The 24,611-nt window shown below is 45.9% G+C and overlaps 2 protein-coding genes across 19 annotated transcripts in view; both read right to left on the bottom strand.

The window, feature by feature from the left end:
- Mef2 (myocyte enhancer factor 2) overlaps positions 1 to 24,611 on the bottom strand; it is a 653,808-nt gene that overhangs the window by 115,963 nt on the left and 513,234 nt on the right. For 16 of the 18 annotated variants that reach the window (XM_069323723.1, XM_069323711.1, XM_069323718.1 and 13 more), the window contains one exon: positions 23,379 to 23,419. The exons of 1 other annotated variant lie outside the window; for it this stretch is intronic. The gene's annotated coding sequence lies outside the window, so the exon portion shown is untranslated. Of the gene's footprint in view, positions 1 to 9,475; positions 9,578 to 23,378; positions 23,420 to 24,611 lie in introns of those variants that run through there. One more of the 18 variants, XM_069323727.1, reaches the window with a different exon arrangement.
- The window catches only part of LOC123752823 (uncharacterized), a 26,440-nt gene continuing 3,970 nt past the window's right edge, over positions 2,142 to 24,611 (bottom strand). Inside the window, exon 2 of the mRNA XM_069323970.1 lies at positions 2,142 to 2,497. Coding sequence (XP_069180071.1) covers positions 2,142 to 2,497 — 356 coding nt within the window. The remainder of the gene's footprint in view (positions 2,498 to 24,611) is intronic.

A 24,611-nucleotide genomic window follows, 5' to 3' on the forward strand; every position in this document is an offset into this window, starting at 1 on the left:
CCTCAGTGTTTCTCACTCTCCTACCTCAGTGTTTCTCCTCTTCTACCTCAATGTTTCTCACTCTCCTACCTCAATGTTTCTACCTCTCCTACTCGAGTCTTTCTCACTCTGCTACCTCAATGTTTCTCACTCTTCTACCTCAATGTTTCTACCTCTCCTACTCGAGTCTTTCTCACTCTGCTACCTCAATGTTTCTCACTCTGCTACCTCAATGTTTCTCACTCTGCTACCTCAATGTTTCTCACTCTCCTACTCCAGTCTTTCTCACTCTCCTACCTCAATGTTTCTCACTCTCCTACTCGAGTCTTTCTCACTCTCCTACCCCAGTCTTTCTCACTGTAAATTTCAGTGAGAATTTCTTTGTTGTCATCCATGAAATTTCCATCTTCGCGCCAGGGCACAATACTAGGTGTAGTTTTTGTTCCAGATTGTGCATTGGAGGGGAAAAAAAAAGCATTTTGAATTCCTCTCAATTTCACTGATGTTCTTTTTTGTTCTCTTTTTTCCCCTCTCTTGGATTTTATACGATGTTTTGTGTAATTCTAGTTGAATTCTTGTCTAATTTCTCCTACGGTGCCTTCCTTGTCGTTCTTGAGGCGTTCATTCTGGGTGTTCTTGATCAGGGCGTTCAAGCTGTTCCACGATTTGTTTTCTTCGGCTGCAGAGGGAGCGCCGTTTACGTTCGACCACAACCACCACCACAACCACCACAATAACAACCACCACCACAACCACCACCACAACCACCACAATAACAACCCCCCTCACCGGGAATTTAACGGGGATGGACAAAAGTCAAGACCAACTTGACGCACAATTCCATTAAAACTGAGTTCAAAGCTGCCACCAGCGTGGTCCACGTTCGAAGCGCTGACAGCGACTAGCTGACGCGCTATGACTGCTTTCCGGCTGACTGGCTGACTAAATGGACAGTCAGCTGACACTGGCAGGAACGGCCCATATATTTGGGGTCCACTGAAATAAACACACACAAAATAACACTGGAAAAAAATTGATTGTTTACACACCTAAGAATCAATGTTATCAGGGGGGGGGGCCGCTGCCCCGTCCCCCTTAGGCAGGGAATGTCAGCAGGGTGGTGTCAGGAGGGGCGGGGTGTCTGAAAGGTGTCAGGAGGGGCGGGGTGTCTGAAAGGTGTCAGGATGGGGTGTCAGGAGGGGCGGGGGTGTCTGAAAGGTGTCAGGATGGGGTGTCAGGAGGGGCGGGGTGTCAGGAGGGGCGGGGTGTCTGAAAGGTGTCAGGATGGGGTGTCTGAAAGGTGTCAGGATGGGGTGTCAGGAGGGGCGGGGTGTCTGAAAGGTGTCAGGATGGGGTGTCAGGAGGGGCGGGGTGTCTGAAAGGTGTCAGGATGGGGTGTCAGGAGGGGCGGGGTGTCTGAAAGGTGTCAGGATGGGGTGTCAGGAGGGGCGGGGTGTCTGAAAGGTGTCAGGATGGGGTGTCAGGAGGGGCGGGGTGTCAGGAGGGGCGGGGTGTCTGAAAGGTGTCAGGATGGGGTGTCAGGAGGGGCGGGGGTGTCTCAAAGGTGTCAGGATGGGGTGTCAGGAGGGGCGGGGGTGTCTGAAAGGTGTCAGGATGGGGTGTCAGGAGGGGCGGGGTGTCAGGAGGGGCGGGGTGTCTGAAAGGTGTCAGGATGGGGTGTCAGGAGGGGCGGGGTGTCTGAAAGGTGTCAGGATGGGGTGTCAGGAGGGGCGGGGGTGTCTGAAAGGTGTCAGGATGGGGTGTCAGGAGGGGCGGGGTGTCAGGAGGGGCGGGGTGTCTGAAAGGTGTCAGGATGGGGTGTCAGGAGGGGCGGGGGTGTCTGAAAGGTGTCAGGAGGGGCGGGGGTGTCTGAAAGGTGTCAGGAGGGGCGGGGGTGTCTGAAAGGTGTCAGGATGGGGTGTCAGGAGGGGCGGGGGTGTCTGAAAGGTGTCAGGATGGGGTGTCAGGAGGGGCGGGGTGTCTGAAAGGTGTCAGGATGGGGTGTCAGGAGGGGCGGGGGTGTCTGAAAGGTGTCAGGATGGGGTGTCAGGAGGGGCGGGGGTGTCTGAAAGGTGTCAGGATGGGGTGTCAGGATGGAGTGTCAGGACGTACCATCACCTTCAAGCACGTCCCGTCCACCATCCAACATGCCGAACAGTAATTCAGGGTGAGAGAGTGAAGGTTGGTCCGTGGGCGTCTGACACGTTGATCTGGGCGTCTGACACGCTGGTCTGGGCGTCTGACACGTTGGTCTGGGCGTCTGACACGCTGGTCTGGGCGTCTGACACGTTGGTCTGGGTGTCTGACACGTTGGTCTGGGCGTCTGACACGTTGGTCTGGGCGTCTGACACGTTGGTCTGGGCGTCTGACACGTTGGTCTGGGCGTCTGACACGTTGGTCTTGGTGTCTGACACGTTGATCTGGGTGGTGTGACTGGTTGTGGGAGCATTAGTGGGCGTGACTGTGGGCGTAGCCGACTGTGGGCGTGATTGACTGTGGGCGTGACTGACTGTAGTGGCTGGGGGGATGCAGAGTGCCAACTCTCCACACTACTCCCTGTGCCAGTGTCAACAGATGATCACTACTTGCAATTCCTCTGAACCCCTCCCCCCCTTCCGCCCCCCCCTCACCCCCAGCCCAGGGGGCACCCCATCAACTACCCCATCATCTCTAACATGCTAAATACCAACCCATCGCCATCAACAGGATGATGGGCCTATCATCACCCAATACCATCAACCACACAGCCATTAAACAACAGTAGCTTATAACTTATAAGTTATAATAGTTATAACTTGTAACTATATCCCCTCACCCCCCTTATCAACCACCAAGTGCCATCATGGGTAAATACTGGTAAATACATGGGTAAATACTGGTAAAGACATGGGTAAATACTGGTTCGGTAACAAGGAAGTTGATTTGTGGAACCAATTACCACGTAACTTGGTGGAGGTGTACAGTGCCATCCGCCCAGGCGACTCCTTCACGTAGTATCGCCACAACAACAGAAGAGTGCCAGGGGGGTGCCAAGCAGAATGCCACACACCATCTTTCCCCTCCTCCCCCCCCCCCAGCTCCCCCAGAGCGGCACGAGCGCGTATAAAGTTACTTAGCTACCAGACCCTACCACCCCCCCCCTACACACACACCCTCCCCCCTACTACCACTACTACCACCACACACATACACACACACACACACACACACACACACACACACACACACACACACACACACACACACACCACCACCACCACCACCACAACAACAACAACTCACCACCACCACCACAACAACTCACCACCACCACCACCACAACAACTCGCCACCACCACCACCACAACAACTCGCCACCACCACAACAACTCGCCACCACCACCACAACTCGCCACCACCACCACCACAACTCGCCACCACCACCACAACAACTCACCACCACCACCACAACAACTCACCACCACAACAACTCGCCACCACCACCACCACCACCACAACAACAACTCACCACCACAACAACTCGCCACCACCACCACAACTCGCCACCACCACCACAACAACTCACCACCACCACCACAACAACTCGCCACCACCACCACAACTCGCCACCACCACCACCACAACAACTCACCACCACCCCCCACCACTACCCCCCCTCCCTCTACAAAACACAAACCCCCCACACCAACGACACCTCATTATACATTAACATTATAACAACCTCACACACACACACGAGGGGGTTGTGACAATGTTAACAACCCCCCATTAAGCGCCATCAAATACCCCTAGAGTGGAAAAACATTGATAAAGGGATTACTTGGGACTTAATACTAATAGGCAAGAGGTGTATACAGGGCTCCATTACCTAGGTTTCACCTACGTAGGTGCTACGTAGCCTAGGTGGCCTAGGTGGTATATAGGTTCCCCCCCCCCAACCACCTCCAGGGGCACAATCATCGAACTAACCTAGTCTTGCCCAACCTGTTTCGTCAATCTTTCAATCGCAACTAACCTCAATCGAGCGGCAAGAGACACACACACATATATATATATATACATATGGCGTGGCCGATGTTGCCATATAATCAACGCCGCCTAGCAATTACTTTTGCGATGATTTCGGGGCTCAACCTCCCCGCGGCCCGGTCCCCAACCAGGCCTAGTTAGCTCCTGCTTCTACCCATAAACACTCCCAGAATTTGTTCCCAGATAATTTGTTCATGCGGAACAAACTCCTTCAGTTCAATTGGCCTGGTTTACATAATTCTTAAGTGTTGGCAGCACCGTGTTTCAGTTCCTGGGCTCCGGCCGTTCAAGGTATCGACTCCCGACACTGTGTCGAAGCATCTAGCGTCATTAGTACAGTTCAACCAGGTTATATGTATAGGAGAATCCGGGTTCTTTGACTCCGGTTTCAATGCGGTAGTGGGTTGGCCGGTTTTGGCATATGCCGCTGATGGTATCGTGTTAATGTGTGCCTCTGGGATTAAACCTTGCTCAAGTCAAGTCAAGCTTAGGCTCGATGGTTCGTTTTAAGCATATACCAATTACATATTGGCCTCGTTTGGGTCAACAGGTCCTTCTACGGTCATCTTTCGTACGTTCGAATATAACGGTGGGAAGTTCATTGTAAACTAAGTCAATTATAATTGAGTATCCATTTAAAGAATCAAACTGGTGTGTATTTGTATAGAAACACACACACTTATACACTCATGAATCAACTTTTCACAATTTTCACTCTCAATTTCCGCTACTGTTACTACAGGTGATAATATTGTTCCTTCTGTTGACATCAGTACTATTGGTACTGTTACCTGCTACCGTTGTCATCAATTCTACTGTTAACTGCTACCGTTAACTGCTACTGTTACTCTTATGCCCTAATACTACTACCACCACTGTTGTTTTGACTAGGCTTTCTACTGTTCCTTGTGGGTGTGTGGGGTGAGGGGGGGTGTGTGTGGGGGGGGGGTGAGGGTGGGCGTGCGTGTGTGTGTGTGTGTGTGTGTGTGTGTGTGTGTGTGTGTGTGTGTGTGTGTGTGTGTGTGTGTGTGTGTGTGTGTGTGTGTGTGTGTGTGTGTGTGGTTTGCTGTGTGGGGGTGGGTGTGTGTGGGGGGTGTGGGCGTGTGTGGGGGGTTGTGGGTGTGTGAGGGGGGGGGGTGTGGGGGGGGTGATGGGCAGCTGCAGGAAAGAGGAGACGGAGCCGCGCGTGCAACAGGAGGCTAAAAAACCTTGCCATGTGTCGGTGGCGTGTGTTGAGGAAATGTCTGTGGCCGCCATATTCCCCTCCCCCTCTCCAACACTCCCTTCTTCCTCCTCCTCCTCTCCCCTCTCTCCCTCTCTTCCAGCCTTACCCCAAGACCTTCCCTTCCCTTCCTTACCCATACCCTCCCTCTCTCACAGACGACAATACGCAACAGGACTCTGACGAAACGAGGAACAACTGGAGGATCTCTTGAAGACAATACAGCACAACTGTACTGCAAAATACAGCAAAAATACAACACAATACATTGCGTACACTACAGTAAGGCCAACTGTAATACAGTGGATCATTAACTTCGTGTGGTAGGTTGGATTGGTGTCCATGGTCGTGTCCCACCTGTTGACCCAGCTGGTTGGGTCGCATCTGTTGACCCAGCTGGCTGCGTCCCACCTGTTGACCCAGCTGGCTGCGTCCCACCTGTTGACCCAGCTGGCTGCGTCCCACCTGTTGACCCAGCTGGCTCCTTCCCACCTGTTGACTCAACTGGCTGCGTCCTACCTGTTGACTCAACTGGCTGCGTCCTACCTGTTGACTCAGCTGGCTCCTTCCCACCTGTTGACTCAACTGTCTGCGTCCCACCTGTTGACCCAGCTGGCTCCTTCCCACCTGTTGACTCAACTGGCTGCGTCCTACCTGTTGACTCAGCTGGCTCCTTCCCACCTGTTGACTCAACTGGCTGCGTCCCACCTGTTGACCCAGCTGGCTCCTTCCCACCTGTTGACTCAACTGGCTGCGTCCCACCTGTTGACCCAGCTGGCTGCGTCCCACCTGTTGACCCAGCTGGCTCCTTCCCACCTGTTGACCCAGCTGGCTGCGTCCCACCTGTTGACCAGCTGGCTCCGTCCCACCTGTTGACCCAGCTGGTCACTTTTTCCTCCCTAACACCTCCCTTCCCTCCCTTACCTCATTCTCTCCCTCAGCACCCTCCCTCACCCCCCCCTTACCCATGGGTAAACCCCCCCCCCCCATTCTCCCACCTTCTTTGTACCCTGTTGCCCATTCCTTCTCTCCCTCAACCCGTTCTCTCCCCCCCCCTCTCCCCTTTCCCCTCCCTCATACCTCCTGCAAGGCGTCGCCCCCCCCATCAAGCTCCCCCACGATTCCCCTACCCCCCACTACAGAGAGCACTGCCTCAACCCCTCCTCTCTCTCTCTCTCTCTCTCTCTCTCTCTCTCTCTCTCTCTCTCTCTCTCTCTAGCCTTTAACGTGAGATCTTTCTCCATTATTTTTAAGATGCATAACGGATGGGGTTTCTGTAATGGGTACGGCTATTCACTCTGTAATGGGCATAACTCTTCACTCTGTAATGGGCATAACTATTCCCACTGAAATGGGCATAACTATTCACTCTCCAATGGGCATAACTATTCACTCTGTAATGGGTATCACTATACAATCTACAAACGAGGAAAAACAATTATATGATAACTCAATATTTTAAATTAATCCTTACACTGTCCCCCCCCCCCTATTTTTATCACCCTATTTTGTATTAATAACTAAGTTACACTGAGACGTCCGCGCCGTTATTATTTTACACGCGCGACGGATTCTAAAGTTCATCTGTAAACTTTATTATGCTTTATTAAACTTAGAAAGATAGATAGTTAGGCTGGTCTAATTACCAACTCCGCGGTAGTTAGTACATAGTTTATTGTTTTGTTCTGAAGACCGTTCACAAGTGATAAGCTTCTTTGTTCAGAGTGGTGGCTATGTTGAACGGCTGAGAAAAAAGTCCACTACGGGCTCACCATAGCCCGTGCTACTTCGAACTTTTTGTTCCAAGTAGCAAATCTTAAACAACAACAACAACATGCAGTGGTGCAGGTAGTTAGAGTTGCTACTGAACAAGACAGGAACGAGAGTGGCACCCGGGGGGAAGTTAAAATCCTCCCCCCCCCCCCCGAGTGCCAGTTGTTTTCTCCACCGAGACAAAGGGACCTCACAACTAGGCGGTACCCAGTTGCCCTCTCACCCCCCCCCCTACCCTTCCCCCTCCCTCCCCCCTTTCAAAATAGTGTTAGGGAGCCATGATAATACTGTATTAATTAAGGATATCATATTTTCTGATAACGAAAAACTCTTAGGGCATCCCCATCAATATTTCCCCCTTGACCAGAATTGAATCCCTGAGAATCGGATAGTAGGGGGGGGGGCTGTCAATAATTAATAATATTTCCTAAATCATTTAGCTTAGGGCTACCCCGACCAGCCTATGTCCGTCCCGTACCTTAGACCGTTTCCCCTGCAAATTTGGGTAAGGCTAGCCCAAGCATGTGGCCTCCAACTTTACACAAATACAAAATCATTCTCTCTTACATTACACACACACACACACACACATCGGGACCAAAGAGCCAAAGCTCAACCCCCGCAAGCACAAATAGGTGAGTACACACACACACACACACACACACACACACACACACACACACACACACACACACACACACACACACACACACACAATTAGGAGACGCACAATGGGAGACGCAATGGGAGACGCAATGGGAGACGCACAATTAGGTGAGTACAATTAGGTGAGTACACACACACATTAGTAGTAGTAGGCATCCATCAGTCTCAGGAAAATGTAAATTTTCGTTTGTTCAAAATCGCTAATCTCCGAAAGTTCTTCACCGATTGCTTTGAAATTTTCACACAACGTTCCATTCGCACCTATAACAGGAAAAAAAACATGATATTTATTTTTAAACAGCGCCATCTGTTGGACGTAAGAGTAACACATGCTGTAATCTCCGAAATTTCTTCACTGATCGCTTTGAAATTTAGACACAACGTTCCGCTTGAATACACGCGTGTTTTTATTTACCTACTATATAGATGCCACACCTGTGACCAGTAAAAACATGTTGTTTTTTAAACAGCACCATCTGTTGCACGTAATAGCAACACACGCTATACTAAATATGTTATGAGTCCATTTCAGTGTTTCCAATTTCACTGATAAAATGAATTTTCATTGATTTCGATTTATTTTCATTTTGATTTAATTATTTTATGTGACATTGTGTTGGAATTGAGCTGTGTTGTTTACCATATAGTTCATTTCGTGAGTATAGTTTATTTTTTTTATTTTTTTCATTTTTGTTTCAATTCGTTTTTTAACTGTTATTCTTATTGTTCAGTGATGGGAACATCAGATCATTTGATGTTCCCATTTTTCTGATGGGAACATGAGAAAATTGGACGAGGTAGAGGGGAATGGTGGGGAGGACGAGGGGACGGGAGTAGGGGGATGGTGAGGAGGATGAGGGGACAGGGGAGAGGGTAATAATGGGGAGGACGAGGGGACGGGGCGTTGGGGATGGTGGGGACGAGGGGACGGGGAGTTGGGGATGGTGTGGACGAGGGGACAGGGGAATGGAGAAAGGTGGGGAGGACTGGGAGACAGAGGGGAGGTTGCTGAGCCACAGCAACGCGTGGCCGGGCACAGCTAGTAAATACATATATAATGTGTGTATGTGTGTGTGTGTGTGTGTGTAGGCTTATAGAAAACGTGTGTGAGATGGCAAGCTATTTAAAAATATATTTCGCGCGGCAAATGACTGTGCGACGCACAAGTTCGGACCAACTGCCGGCCCTGTGAACGACCGAGCTGATCTGGGGGAAGACTTCTATAAATAATATACGTTAATGGTACAGCAAGGAGCTCCGGGACGAAGGGTAAAAGTTACCATGTGCTGCTCACAACCTTGGGATCTATCACTTCCACGCTGGGATTGCATGAGTGACTGATAGACATCGATTTCTCCAGCGCTACGAAGTTTAGACGCTAGGTGATTATATATGCTTTTGGCATTTGGGGTTATTTGCCTAGTTTCCACTTTCAAACACTTCCTCGGAATCAATATTATTATAAGTTAATATTATAATTATTATTTTGTCATTTGCTGTTAGTGTATCTATGTCTTCAAGTTGGAATGTTTGTCTATCCGAGGCTGGCTTCACACAACTTTTTACCAGTAATTACTCTCGGGTATGTGCCCAACATGGTTGGGTCTGGTTGGCATAAATGAAACGAGTGCCACATGACAGGTTCCAATGGAACCCCCCCCCCCCCTCTCTACACACACAATCTTTAGTATCATAAATTGAACTTCGAATTGTGTATATTTTGTCTATGATTTTCTGGCAATAGTGTAAAACATTATGCATTGTTGCCAACAAAACATACAAACAAAAAATTATATAATACTATGCCTGTATTATCCTGAGATGTGTATTCATGATGTCATACTCTCCCCAAAGCTAGCCCAAACGCTTCCACCCTTGTGTCAGTCCTCCCCCTCACACACCTGCGCTGCAAACTGGTAATGGGAAAGACATAGAGACATACAAGAGTAAAACAACATGAAAAATAGACACAGACGATGAGTGACACACACACTCACACTCACACACACACACACACACACAGACACACACACACACACACACACACACACTCACACACACACACACACACTCACACTCACACACACACACACACACACACACACACACACACACACACACACACACACACGCACACACACACTCACACTCACACACACACACACACACACACTCACACACACACACACACACACACACACACACACTCACACACACACACACACTCACACTCACACACACACACACACACACACACACACACACACACACACACACACACACACACGAGACAGACATACAGAGACAAACGACAAAGATAGAGAGCGAGACAGAGACACAGCCCATAGACTGGGTCGACCCGGGAACCGCCGGGTAACAGCACCTAGTAAGCATGTAAACAAATTTCAATAAAGATAACCTCAGAAGGCGGTTATATAAGTCTTGTTATATCGTGTTTTTTTTTTGTGTGTGTGTGTTGATATATTTAAAACCTTATTGATATCTTCTGCTATATCCCCTTTGGTTCATCTCTTATATACTCTACTCGTGTCACATTTTACTCTATACATTTACTATACATTTATCTACATTTATATATAGAGCATTTACATGAAACTTTTTTTTTATTTTTTTGGTTAAATCTCTCTTCATAGAGAGGTTTCCAATTCCTGCAATTCATCTGTTAAATAATAATGAAATGAAATCACACTAACGTGTTTACATCAATGAGTAAATGTAGATATGAGGAGTCATCCTTATCTGTACTCACCTAATTGTGCTTGCGGGGGTTGAGCTCTGGCTCCTTGGTCCCGCCTCTCAACCGTCAGTCAATCAACAGGGGGGGGGGGGGGAAATATACAGGTATCCTTATCTGTATACGCGCTTAAGTGAAATTTTTGTTAAGGTTATAGAATAAAGACCAAACTACTGAACTACATAATCTAAATGGGGGGGGGCCTAACAAGGGGCAAGACAAACTTGAAGAAGAAGACTGAAACATCTTTTTGCTAACGTGTCTAGAAAAATAAAATCCCAATATTCTATTTAGATTACTATCTGGAGTTTTATAGATTAATTTTTTGTGGGGGGGGGGGGGTTGGAGAGGGGGGGGGGGGCTTGAATTCCCTCTTAACCTTAATAACTGCCAAAGTGCGGTCAACGAATGCATGCTGGAGACGTCAGGCGCTTCTAAAGGAGATGGGGATACCCTTGAGGTTATCTTGAGGTTATCTTGAGATGATTTCGGGGCTTTAGTGTCCCCGCGGCCCGGTCCTCGACCAGGCCTCCACCCCCAGGAAGCAGCCTGTGACAGCTGACTAACACCCAGGTACCTATTTTACTGCTAGGTAACAGGGGCATAGGGTGACAGAAACTCTGCCCATTGTTTCTCGCCGGCGCCTGGGATCGAACCCAGGACCACAGGATCACAAGTCCAGCGTGCTGTCCGCTCGGCCGACCGGCTCCGACCCTGCCTCACATTGCCAAATAACTTCCGCACCATACGCCACCCGATCTCAGCAAACATTAAACCTACCATTCTCAAACCTTTATACATGAATAACTCGTGTGAGTACTGAACAATAAACTCAATCGAGAATAAAATACAGGAAAGTCGAATTAAAAACTCCAACACGATGCGCTAAGCTGCTTAAAATAATTTTTTGGTTCATGCAAATTACAGGCACAAACGAAGCGACTGAACCTGAACCTTATATCATAGAACCGGTGCTGGTATCATAGAATCTACATAACAAGGGGGATATTAATAGAGTATTAAAAGTATCAACACAAGACAGAACACGAAACAATGGGATAAATTGAATAATTCATAAGATGAATTATAATAAGATGGAGCTGCCTCGTATGGGCCAACAGGAGCTGTCTCGCAATCAGTTCCGATACGGACAACAAAACAGCACAAGTGAAGATCTCGGATATCAGAAAAACACAGAATCGAAATACAACAACACTCCCCAATAGGAAGAAAACCCGCTGGGTTGTTCTTCCTGTCACTTGTACCCAGACACAGCTGGGACTTGCTTAACTGTCTCAAGTGAACAGCTTGACATTCCTTAACATCCTTACCTTATCTTACCTTATCTTGCGGGTGTAAAATGGCTGGAATCTTTTACTCGAATAACTCTAGGATTTCCTATACATATAGGATCTAGAGGCATGATAGGCGGAGGTTTGCAATGCGTGCATCAACCAGTGGGGGTCTATACCCAGAACCCCCACACGCATATTGTGACGTTATATGACGTCATATAACGTTGTTGCTGCTTTAGAGTTAGCTACTGAGAACGAAATGTCCAAGTAGCACGGGCTATGGTGAGCCCGGAACGTCATATAACGTCCTACGTCGTATATATATATACTATACATCAGGTCAGGTTTCAGGATAGAGGCTAGAAATGGTTAGGTGTGTTAAATGGCTAGCAATAACGCAATAGGATACATATTGACTAGACCACACAGTAGAAGGTGAAAGGACGACGACGTTTCGGTCTGTCCTGGACCATTCATTCTCAAGTCGATTGTCTCACGACAATCGACTTGAGAATGGTCCAGGACGGACCGAAACGTCGTCGTCGTCCCTTCACCTTCTAGTATGTAGTCTGGTCAACATACTTCAGCCACGTTAGACTCGTCGCCTGCAATAGGACACATAGTTTCTAAAAAATGTTATATACCCCCCCCTTACTAGTAACGCAAGAGGCCGGATACAGGAAGCCAGCCGGATAACTGAGGTGCCCGGAGATCGTAAAGCGGCTCCAGGTGTCTGATTCACCAAGGGCTAACTAGAGGCCAGAGGCTAGAAGTGCGTACCGCTTCAGGTGTTTAGCTGAGGTTAAGGGGGAAAGATAATTACCATAACTTTGCCGGAATTACTGTGAATTCGCTCGTAGTTTATATATTCGAAGCGTCTCTTTGACGACGTTACGGCGTCTAGTGACGTCAATGGGTAACCATACCAAGCACGCTCTTTTTTTTTTTGGGGGGGGGGGCATATTCATACTTATTTACGTGTTTTTTAAATGGTATAATTATGTGTAAATCTAAAGTTATAGAGATAGTCACGCTCGCTCATCTCTGAGTGGAATGCGACCCATCCATTGCTACAGCAGTATATTGGGGGATCGAACCGGCGTTCTGAGTACTCAAAGGTCATTGTCATTGTGATACCTGGTTGATACCTGGTTGATAGGGGTTCTGGGAGTTCTTGTACTCCCGATTTCCTTGTATCTCCGAGTGCAATCATATGCAACAATATCATCATTTATTGACATATCCGGCAACTCCTTCTCTCATCTAATTCGATCCCTGACAGCTGGGTAGACAGCGCTTCGGATTCGTAGTCCTGATGTTCCGAGTTCGATCCCCGGTGGAGGCGAAGACAAATGGGGCAAAATGTTTCTTTCACCCTGATGCATCATGTTGCCTTAGCAGTAAAAAGGTACCTGGGAGTTAAGACAGCTGCTACGGGGGCTGCTTCCTGGGAGGGGGGGGGGCAACAGAGGCCTCGACGGGACCGGGCCGCGGGGACGCTAAGCCCCGAAATCATCTCAAGATAACCTCAAGAAGAATATATATATATATATATATATATATATATATATATATATATATATATATATATATATATATATATATATATATACACAGACACAGGGAACGCTGCTCGAACGTCAGAGAACAGTGAACATCGGAGAACGCTGTAGGAAGATTGGCAGACACTGTATGAACATCGTAGAACAGTGTATGAACAGCGGAGAACACTGTGAACATCAGAGAACATTGTATTATCACAGAATACAGTATAACCACCATAGAACACTGCATGAACACCATATAACACTATATGAACATCAAAACATTGTCTGAACACTACAGAGCACTATGAACATCACAGAACACCTCACGAACGCCATACCACACTATACAAACATCACAGAGCAATATGAACATCAGAGAACATTATGAACTTCAGAAAAATTGCCTAGAATAGTGGCTAATCTCTTCAGTAAGTTGCAACAAACGACTTTCAAAGTGATTACATTAAGGAGGTGCTAAGCCAATATGACTACACAGCGCACACGCGAGGGATACGAGACAGACTAAGAGCTGCGGCATGAGGACGCGAGGCTAGGAACGTTGAACAAACCCCACTTGGACCATCGGGGATCGAACGCCGACCCTGCTCAAAGGCCGTCGATGTACCAAGTCTGCATAGGTCTCTGCAGGCGTGGAACTATCACCGGGAAAGCTATAGAACGCTCGAAACAGACCACAGGTAAATCCTCAGCCATCCTCATACTAACACCACCGACAAGGACGAATCTGTTTCAGCTAAGTCGTTTAGATCAATGCAGACTGAACTAGATTCTAAACTCCTGGGAGAGACAGGACCATTAGTCTAGATCTGGCATTGATACCCCGTCGTAGCAGTGCTGTTCGCTTAATATTGCCCAAGATGCTTGTGCTGTTGTTAAAACTGTCATTAACTTGAGAGATGGGAGCTGGGTGAGGCTGCAGGCCGAATACGTATTGAGAGAGAGAGAGGCGTAGAGCCACTGTATCCCATCCCATTTCCTCCCTTCTCTCTCTCTCTCTCTCTCTCTCTCTCTCTCTCTCTCTCTCTCTCTCTCTCTCTCTCTCTCTCTCTCTCTCTCTCTCTCTCTCTCTCTCTCTCTCTCGCTCTTTCCTGTTTTCCTCTCCTTTGTCTCCACCACCTTCCCTTCCTTTTGCACCTGTGTCTCTCCCTTTCCTTCACCTCTTCTTGGTCACAACCTTCGTCGACTCTCCTATAGAGGCCAACATCTCTGGGGTCTTGTCAATCTACCATGCACCCCTGATAACTCACGCTACACCCTCATGATAACCTACCCTACACCCTCATGATAACCTACCCTACACCCCCATGATAACCCACCCTACACCCCTGATAACCCACCCTACACCCCCATGATAACCCACCCTACACCCCTGATAACCCACCCTACACCCCCCATGATAACCCACCCTACACCCCTGATAACCCACCCTACACCCCCATGATAACCCACCCTACACCCCTGATAACCCACCCTACACCCCTGATAACCCACCCTACACCCCTGATAACCCACCCTACACCCCCCTGATAACCCACCCTACACCCCCATGATAACCCACCCTACACCCCTGATAACCCACCCTACACCCCCCTGATAACCCACCCTACACCCCCATGATAACCCACCCTACACCCCTGATAACCCACGCTACACCCCCATGATAACCCACCCTACACCCCTGATATCCCATGCCCAGCCAACCCATACTCATCAACCCCATCCACAATACACACCCCCACCCACCCCCTCTCCTCCAACCACACGCCCTTCAAGAAGGTATTAATTCCGGGTTATACCGGCGGGTGGACTCGAGACTTCGCCTTCCCACGCTTATTACGGCAAAGTTAAGGGGCCCTGACTGCCTTTAGAATCATCTCGGCCAGCCTCAGCGGCCGGCCGGCCGAGGCAAAGACAAAAGGGAGGGAGATCGATAATACTTGGAATTCCCCGCTTCGAAGTGGCTTCTCTCGGAAGGTCTCTAAGAGTGGTAGATCGATCACCTCTAATGGATCACAGGGGGGGGGGGGGAGGATCCTCAACCAGATCTCCATGGTGGATTCTGTTAGGGGGACTACCTTTATATTTTTTTCTGGGAAACCCCCAATTCCCCCCCCCCCTTTCCCCCCGACCTCTCCCCCCCCCCTTCCGTGGCTTTAAGTCCCACTGGTCTTTCTGGTTCACGTCCTGATCAAACTTAAGCAGCTTTTGCAGCTCGCGGTTAGATGAGAGCAGACAAATGGCTACTAGAGTTCAATCCTATGCAAATGCAAAATATTTTGAATAAAGAAGGGGGAGGAGAAAGAAAGGATATTGCAGCAAAAGATGTGTATCCAGTAACGGAAATCAGAGAAAAAGGTGGACATGAGCGTGAAATACAACGTCAAGTTTACCAGAATGGAGCACAGTTTACATGAACCTACGTGAGACCAGTCCTAGAAACATGAAGCTCCTGCATGGAATCTACACCTTTCAAACTCTAGGAAAACACAAGACGCTCAGACACTTGCTACAAGACAATTACTAGATGTAAAGACACTAAGGGATGAAGTACCTTGGTGTAAAGGAGGGAAATCTAGCAAGACTAGGAGATGCAAGGGCCACACACATGACCACGGTGTGAAAGATACTGAGGGATATAGACCAATTGGACAAGGCACAGTAGAGTAAGTAGTGTAGTAAGTAGAGTAGTGGAGGCTGACTCCATACACAGTTTCAAATGTAAATATGATAGAGCCCAGTAGGCTCAGGAATCTGTACATCAGTTGATTGACAGTTGAGAGGCGGGACCAAAGAGCCAGAGCTCAACCCCCGCAAGCACAATTAGGTGAGTGTTATGAACAAGTGGATTCGAACTGGAAGAAAGAGGTGTTGAAAGCCACACACACACACACACACACACACACACACACACACACACACACACACACACACACACACACACACACACACACCTCTGAGCCCAATAGGCTCAGGAATCTGTACACCTGTTGATTGACGGTTGAGAGGCGGGACCAAAGAGCCAGAGCTCACCCCCCGCAAACACAACTAGGTGAGTACACACACACACACACACACACACACACACACACACACACACACACACACACACACACACACACACACACACACCTCTGAGCCCAATAGGCTCAGGAATCTGTACACCTGTTGATTGACGGTTGAGAGGCGGGACCAAAGAGCCAGAGCTCACCCCCCGCAAACACAACTAGGTGAGTACACACACACACACACACACACACACACACACACACACACACACACACACACACACACACACACACACACACACACACACACACACACACACTTTAAGCAGCTACGGTAAAGGAAGAACTAGAATATCCGGAGGATTAAGCACAGGAAATAACAAAAAAAAAAAAACAATGTGAGGATGCGGAACCTAAGAGTTAAGTCTCACTCGTTACAAGCACCAATAGGTAAGAAGCAATAGCTAAGCCCCACACCTCGCTAAATTTAAAGTAACACTTGACTTGATCTCTTCTTGAATACGCTCAAGAATACGCTGTTGCGTCTTATTCAATTATAGTTGTTCAACAAAACAGTCCAGCCCGTCATCCTAAGGTTCCCCCAACGTTAAGAAAACGTCGTACTAAAGTCCCTTTATCCAAACCTCCCAGAGGACCCAAAACAGAAAACGGGACAATATGTCAATTTCGCGAACCGCTTCCATTTTCTAGCCCGACAATTTCTTGGCGGGGGGGAGGGGGGGTTCTTTGGTAGCGTATACGTCAAATTTGCGACGTGCTATTAGGGCGACGTGCTATTAGGGCGACGAGCTGAATAGTTACCCGGTAATGAGCTTGTCGCTGGGACACTTAAGTCGTTCACAGCTCTCCTTGTGCGCCGTCAAGTGCCCACACACACACAATCACTACAGGAAAGAAACAATCACCACAACAATAAAACAATCACCACCACCACAATGAAACAATCACCACCACAATGAAACAATCACAACAATGAAACAATCACAACAATGAAACAATCACCACAACAATAAAACAATCACAACAATGAAACAATCACAACAATGAAACAATCACCACCACAATGAAACAATCACAACAATGAAACAATCACAACAATGAAACAATCACAACAATGAAACAATCACAACAATGAAACAATCACAACAATGAAACAATCACCACCACAATGAAACAATCACAACAATGAAACAATCACAACAATGAAACAATCACCACAACAATAAAACAATCACCACCACCACAATGAAACAATCGCCACCACAATGAAACAATCACAACAATGAAACAATCACAACATTGAAACAATCGCCACCACAATGAAACAATCACAACAATGAAACAATCACAACAATGAAACAATCACAACAATGAAACAATCACCACCACAACAATGAAACAATCACCACCACAATGAAACAATCACCACCACCACAATGAAACAATCACCACCACAATGAAACAATCACCACCACCACAATGAAACAATCACCACCACCACAATGAAACAATCACCACCACAATGAAACAATCACCACAACAATGAAACAATCACCACCACAATGAAACAATCACCACCACAATGAAACAATCACCACCACCACAATGAAATAATCACCACCACAATGAAACAATCACCACCACCACAATGAAACAATCACCACCACAATGAAACAATCACCACCACCACAATGAAACAATCACCACCACAATGAAACAATCACCACCACCACAATGAAACAATCACCACCACCACAATGAAACAATCACCACAACAATGAAACAATCACCACAACAATGAAACAATCACCACAACAATGAAACAATCACCACCACAATGAAACAATCACCACAACAATGAAACAATCACCACCACAATGAAACAATCACCACAACAATGAAACAATCACCACAACAATGAAACAATCACCACAACAATGAAACAATCACCACCACCACAATGAAACAATCACCACCACAACAATGAAACAATCACCACAACAATGAAACAATCACCACAACAATGAAACAATCACCACAACAATGAAACAATCACCACAACAATGAAACAATCACCACAACAATGAAACAATCACCACAACAATGAAACAATCACCACAACAATGAAACAATCACCACAACAATGAAACAATCTCCCCCTAACAACGGACCCTTGGTTATCTTATCTTATTTACCTTTATATTTCTTGACCCCTTTTATCTTCTTATTTTTAACCTCTCCTGCTGTTCTTCCTCTGTCTCACTCTGTCTGTCTCTTCCCTTTTCTCTTTGTCTTTGTGTCTCTGTACCTACCTACCTACCTCCCTCTCTCTCCCTCTCTCTCTCTCTCTCTCTCTCTCTCTCTCTCTCTCTCTCTCTCTCTCTCTCTCTCTCTCTCTCTCTCTCTCTGCCTCCCCTCTTCTGCCTGCTCACATTTCTTTAACTATTCCTTTCATTATAATCTTCCTGTGTTCCCTCCCTGTAACCACTTTTACCCCTCATTATATCATTATTTCATTCCTTGCGGTTCCTCCCTCTTTTATACATGTAAATGTTATCACACGAATGAAAACTTTTTTTTTTCTGTTTTTTTACAAGACATTTATGTATCCGCGAAAGCTATTTCCGTTTTGTAAAGATAGTTTTATTTTTTTTTTTTAGCTTTTGGGGATTTTTTTGTGTGTGTGGCTTTTGTGAGGGGAAAGATTAGGGTGAATTCTTTAGTTTTGAAGGCTTTTGTGGAGATGCGTAGGGGAGGAGGAGAACACCAAGATGGGCTTAAGTTCACGGCTTTTATTTACCTCTTTTGTTCATTCCTGGCTACAAAACCTGCTTTTATATATATATATATATATATATATATATATATATATATATATATGACAATGTCAGACCACGGAGGAAAAATGAAACAGGAATTTCCTTAAGTACTTTCGTATATTAAATACATCTTCAGAAGGTCCAAATATACGAAATGTATAATACATATATATATATATGTATATTACATATATATAATGTATAATACATATGTATAATACATATGTATAATAATATGTATATGTATAATACATATATATATATGTATTTAATATACGAAAGTACTTAAGGAAATTCCTGTTTCATTTTTCCTCCGTGGTCTGACATTGTCACATTCTTAATCACGTGTTTATTTTCGTGATATACACACACACATATATATATATATATATATATATATATATATATATATATATATATATATATATATATATATATATATATATATATAAGACTTAGTTCAAGACCTGTACTTACAGCTTTGTACTAACACATTAAATGGCATTATTATATAATAACTATAGCAAGCCTGGTGATGGTTCAAGCACTTGGACTATCGGGGGATCGAACGCCGGACCTTGCAAGAAGCGAGGTCATCGCTCTACGGACCAGTCAGAAGGGTTGGGACATTAAAAAACCATTTCAAGTATGCTGAGAGTAGACCTTTTTTTTCTAAGAAACAATAAGTTGACGGGAAACTGAGGATAACATTTCACCTGAAATAACTTAAAAAAAAAATCTCAATTCTCACTCTCATACTCTATACTATTTTGTCTTCAACAAACGTTTATTGATCTCATGTGCAACAAACGTTTCGTTGATCTCGGGTTGAAGGAATTGGTGATGCTGGGACGGACATCACTCACTACATCTACGGGGCTATTCATGCCCGTGCCACCTCTAGGCTGGCTCATTCTTCATCAATCAAACTCAATACACGCCATCATACCAACACCCCCCCCCCCCGGTGAGAAGGGGGGGGAGAGGCGGTGAGAGGAAGGATGCTTACTCATCTCCAGCATCCCAAATCCTTATCCTGGCCCCTTCCAAGTGCTATATAGTCGTAATGGCTTGGCACTTTCCCATGACAATTCCCTTCCCCTCTCTCTCTCTCTCTCTCTCTCTCTCTCTCTCTCTCTCTCTCTCTCTCTCTCTCTCTCTCTCTCTCTCTCTCTCTCTCTCTCTCTCTCTCTCCCTCTCTCACCACTGGTAACATCGTCACACAGATATTCATGCATTATGTATAACATGACCTTGCCCAAACTCTATAAGCCATCACACATGCATGGACAAGAGCGGGCACGCAAACACACGCACACACACACACACTCTGACAAGAATTGGTTTCTGTGTGACTGTACTGAACAAGTGGAACGCGACTACAGGAAGACTCCCTATTTAACACACCACCAATAGATTCAACAGGATATATATATATATATATATATATATATATATATATATATATATATATATATATATATATATATATATATATATATATATATATATATATATATATGTATATATATATTACTCTTCCATTTTTTGTGATTTTTTTGTCTAATGAAATTTTAAAATAGAGTTAGATATATATATACACACATACCAAAAGAATAGGGGTGGTAGGAGAAGAAAATATCAAAGTGTTCAGTGAGGATCCACAAGGTCTTCTCTGAGTACTCTTTATTTTCTTCTCCGAGGCTATGGGTCCCTACACTTGCACCAGAGGTGATACCCTCTTTTAGGTTATATAATTATATATATATATATATATATATATATATATATATATATATATATATATATATATATATATATATATATATATATATGTGTGTGTGTGTGTGTGTGTGTGTGTGTGTGTGTGTGTGTGTGTGTGTGTGTGTGTGTTTGTGGAAAAACCACATGTGAAAAATGGAGAATGCTAAACGCGTTTTCGGCTTAAATCGCCTTCATCAGAGCAAAATAGAATGAATGGAGCCGCATACTTGGATCAGTATTTTTATGATTCTGCTGCAGAAACGGATATCAACATGACGAGGCTTGAGAACCCTCCAAAACAAAGGAATGCTGCACATGATCACTACATTCAAGATTCTCAAGGGAATTGATAGGGTAGATAAAGACAGGCTATTTAACACAAGGGGGCACACGCACAAGGGGACACAGGTGGAAACTGAGCGCCCAAATGAGCCACTGAGATATTACAAAGAACTTTTTTAGTGTCAGAGTAGTTGACAAATGGAATGCATTAGGAAGTGATGTGGTGGAGGCTGACTCCATACACAGTTTCAAGTGTAGATATGATAGAGCCCAATAGGCTCAGGAATCTGTACACCTGTTGACTGACGGTTGAGAGGCGGGACCAAAGAGCCAGAGCTCAACCCCCGCAAACACAACTAGGTGAGTACACACACACACACACACACACACACACACACACACACACACACACACACACACACACACACACACACACACACACACACACACACACCATTCAAGCTAAGCTTACCGTGAATGGTCCTTGAACGAGAAGACTTAAACCTCTCAAAACTCCGTTAGGCAAAGAACTGGGGATTAGTTTAAAATATGCTCGTAGCTTTGCTATTGCCTTCACGCGACCTGTAGCTGATTATCATGCCTTACATCGTCTTCATATATTCCTTAACAACTACAAGGCAGGTGGTGTAGTACAGCTGTAGTACTGTATCATTAGATGTAGTACATCTGTAGTACTGAATCACTAGATGTAGTGCTACAAAATGATGCCATGAACGATATCCTGGATTGTCCCAGAACTGTCAACGCGAGAAAGGAGCAAAGACTAGCCTCCACCTTGCGTTACCTTGCGTTGGTTCCAGTGTTCAATGTTCCCGCGGCCCGGTCTCTGACCAGGCCCAGCTCCCTGAGTGAATAATTCTATTTAAAACAAATCTTTTGTCCAAAACCGTGACAAGTAAGTTATCCAGTATTATTCAAATTAAACATTCATTTTAAATAACTCTGAAAGTACCATCCAATTCTCCACAGCATCCTCCATATTGTCTATTCACCTAGTTGTATTCACCTAGTTGTGTTTGCGGGGGTTGAGCTTTGCTCTTTCAGCCCGCCTCTCAACTGTCAATCAACTGTTTACTACTTTTTTTTCCACACCACACACACACACACACGCAGGAAGCAGCCCGTGACAGCTGACTAACTCCCAGGTACCTATTTACTGCTACGTAACATGGGGCATAGGGTGAAAGAAACTCTGCCCATTCGATTCCCGCCTCGTGCGGGAATCGAACCCGCGCCAGTGTGCGTGTGTGTGGCTCAGTTGTTGTTGTTGTTGTGGCGATAACCTTTCGGAATTAAATTTCCCATTGGGAAGATGTGCAGGTCTCTCTATATATATTTATACACCCATCAGTGTACAGCACCAGCCTCTAACACTGGAACTATGAGAAGCGTAACACGAGGAGCTATTGGGAATCTTCAAAAATCTCAAACTAACACAATTCTGTCTTTGCTGGACCATTTATACTCTCTCCTCAGAGATATCTCTTCTAATTTTGTCAAGCTTCATCTCCTTGGCGCAAAAAAATATGGCTGTTTGCAAAAAAAAAAAAGTCTTGTCTCTTTGTAAAACACCTTATGTCCTCACAAAATATGTTTCCTCGCAAAAAAAGGACTAAAAAACTTTTAATTAACATAGTACATGCAATTTATTTAATTTATTGTTTACAATAAATCATTTAATTTACTGTTTACAATAAATCATTTAATTTATTGTTTACAATATATCTCTCCCCCTTCCCTCTCTCTCTCTCTCTCTCTCTCTCTCTCTCTCTCTCTCTCTCTCTCTCTCTCCCTCCCTCCCTTTCTCTCTCCCCTTTTCCCTCTATGATTTTAAACAGACACAAAGTAACACTGTGTTTCTAAGACTTCCTGGTGTTGACTAGCCACTTGCCAGGGACCAGATTCACGAAAACACTTACGAACCTGTACATCTTTTCTCAATCTTTGACGGCTTTGTTTCCAATTATTAAACAGTTAATGAGCTCGGAAGCACCAGGGAGGCTGTTTATAACAATAACAACAGCTGAATGGGAAGTTTTCATGCTTGTAAACTGTTTAATCAATGTAACCAAAGCCGTCAAAGATTGAGGAAAGATGTACACGTTCGTAAGTGCTTGCGTAAGCGGTTTCGTGAATCTGGGGCCCAGGAGTGTTGAGTGGTGGCGACGGTGTGACTCACCTGGTAGGGAAGGTGTTGTCGAGGTCACCGTCTTCACAGTTCTGGAAAAGAAAGAGGTCCAATTAGTTTGAGGCCTTCTCTTGCCTTTGTCCCCGAGGTCAATCAGGTAAGAGGTGGGGGATGGTTGAGGGAAGGGGATAGGAAGGGGGGAGGGGGGAGGGGGAGGGGGGGAAGAGACGTTGGGAAGGAAGGAAGGAGGAGGAGAAGAAGGAAGTGAAAGGGGGGGAAAAAGAGAGGGGAAGGACCTGGAAATTAGTCGTGTACTATCTGTTGATAAGAGGAGCCAGCGGAACTAACTTACCAACCTCCTCCCCCCCCCCTCTCTCTCTATATATATATATATTACACATACGAAGATATATACACGCAGCATGTATCCGCATTGCACGAGTACTCCAATCACCTCCTGTGGTAATCAGCACGTGCCAAAGATGGTATGAACGACTTGAGAACGACTTCAAGACAGCTACATCTCACTCCCCCCCCCCCATAGTCACTGATAGGTAAACACTATATGTAGAACAGATCTCTAAGCATGTGTATCAAGTACACACCAATAGTCATCTCATCGAAATCACTCCAACAGTCATCTCATAAAACTTATTACAAAACGCATTTTAGTATTACAGTCTTGGGGAGGGGGGGCAAATACACTACAATCTTGGGCCAGTGCTATGTACCTCTTAAGAATGATAAAGACAGAATTCTTATCATTCCATTCTCACACATCCAAACATTTTGATGTGGTACACTACTGATTTCTTTCTATAATTATCAAGGATTTTACACTCTAATACATAATGATCTTGGGTGTGGGCGTGTGGGATGCTACATAATTTATACTCCTTATCTCATTCACTGATATCAGCACCGTATGGACACACATATTTGTATCTTACTATCTCTTGTATCCTGCTATCTCTTGTAAACTGAGTTCTTCCATGTAGACTTTACCCTTACAGGGAGCCGGTCGGCCGAGCGGACAGCACGCTGGACTTGTGATCCTGTCGTCCTGGGTTCAATCCCAGGCGCCGGCGAGAAACAGTGAGCAGAGTTTCTTTCATCCTATGCCCCTGCTACCTAGCAGTAAAATAGGTACCTGGGTGTTAGTCAGCTGTCACGGGCTGCTTCCTGGGGGTGGAGGCCTGGTCGAGGACCGGGCCGCGGGGACACTAAAGCCCCGAAATCATCTCAAGATAACCTCAAGAAGAATCGTAGGTGAGGGGGCGAGTT

The sequence above is a fragment of the Procambarus clarkii genome, chromosome 13 (genome assembly GCF_040958095.1).
Source record: "Procambarus clarkii isolate CNS0578487 chromosome 13, FALCON_Pclarkii_2.0, whole genome shotgun sequence".
NCBI lineage: Eukaryota > Metazoa > Arthropoda > Malacostraca > Decapoda > Cambaridae > Procambarus > Procambarus clarkii.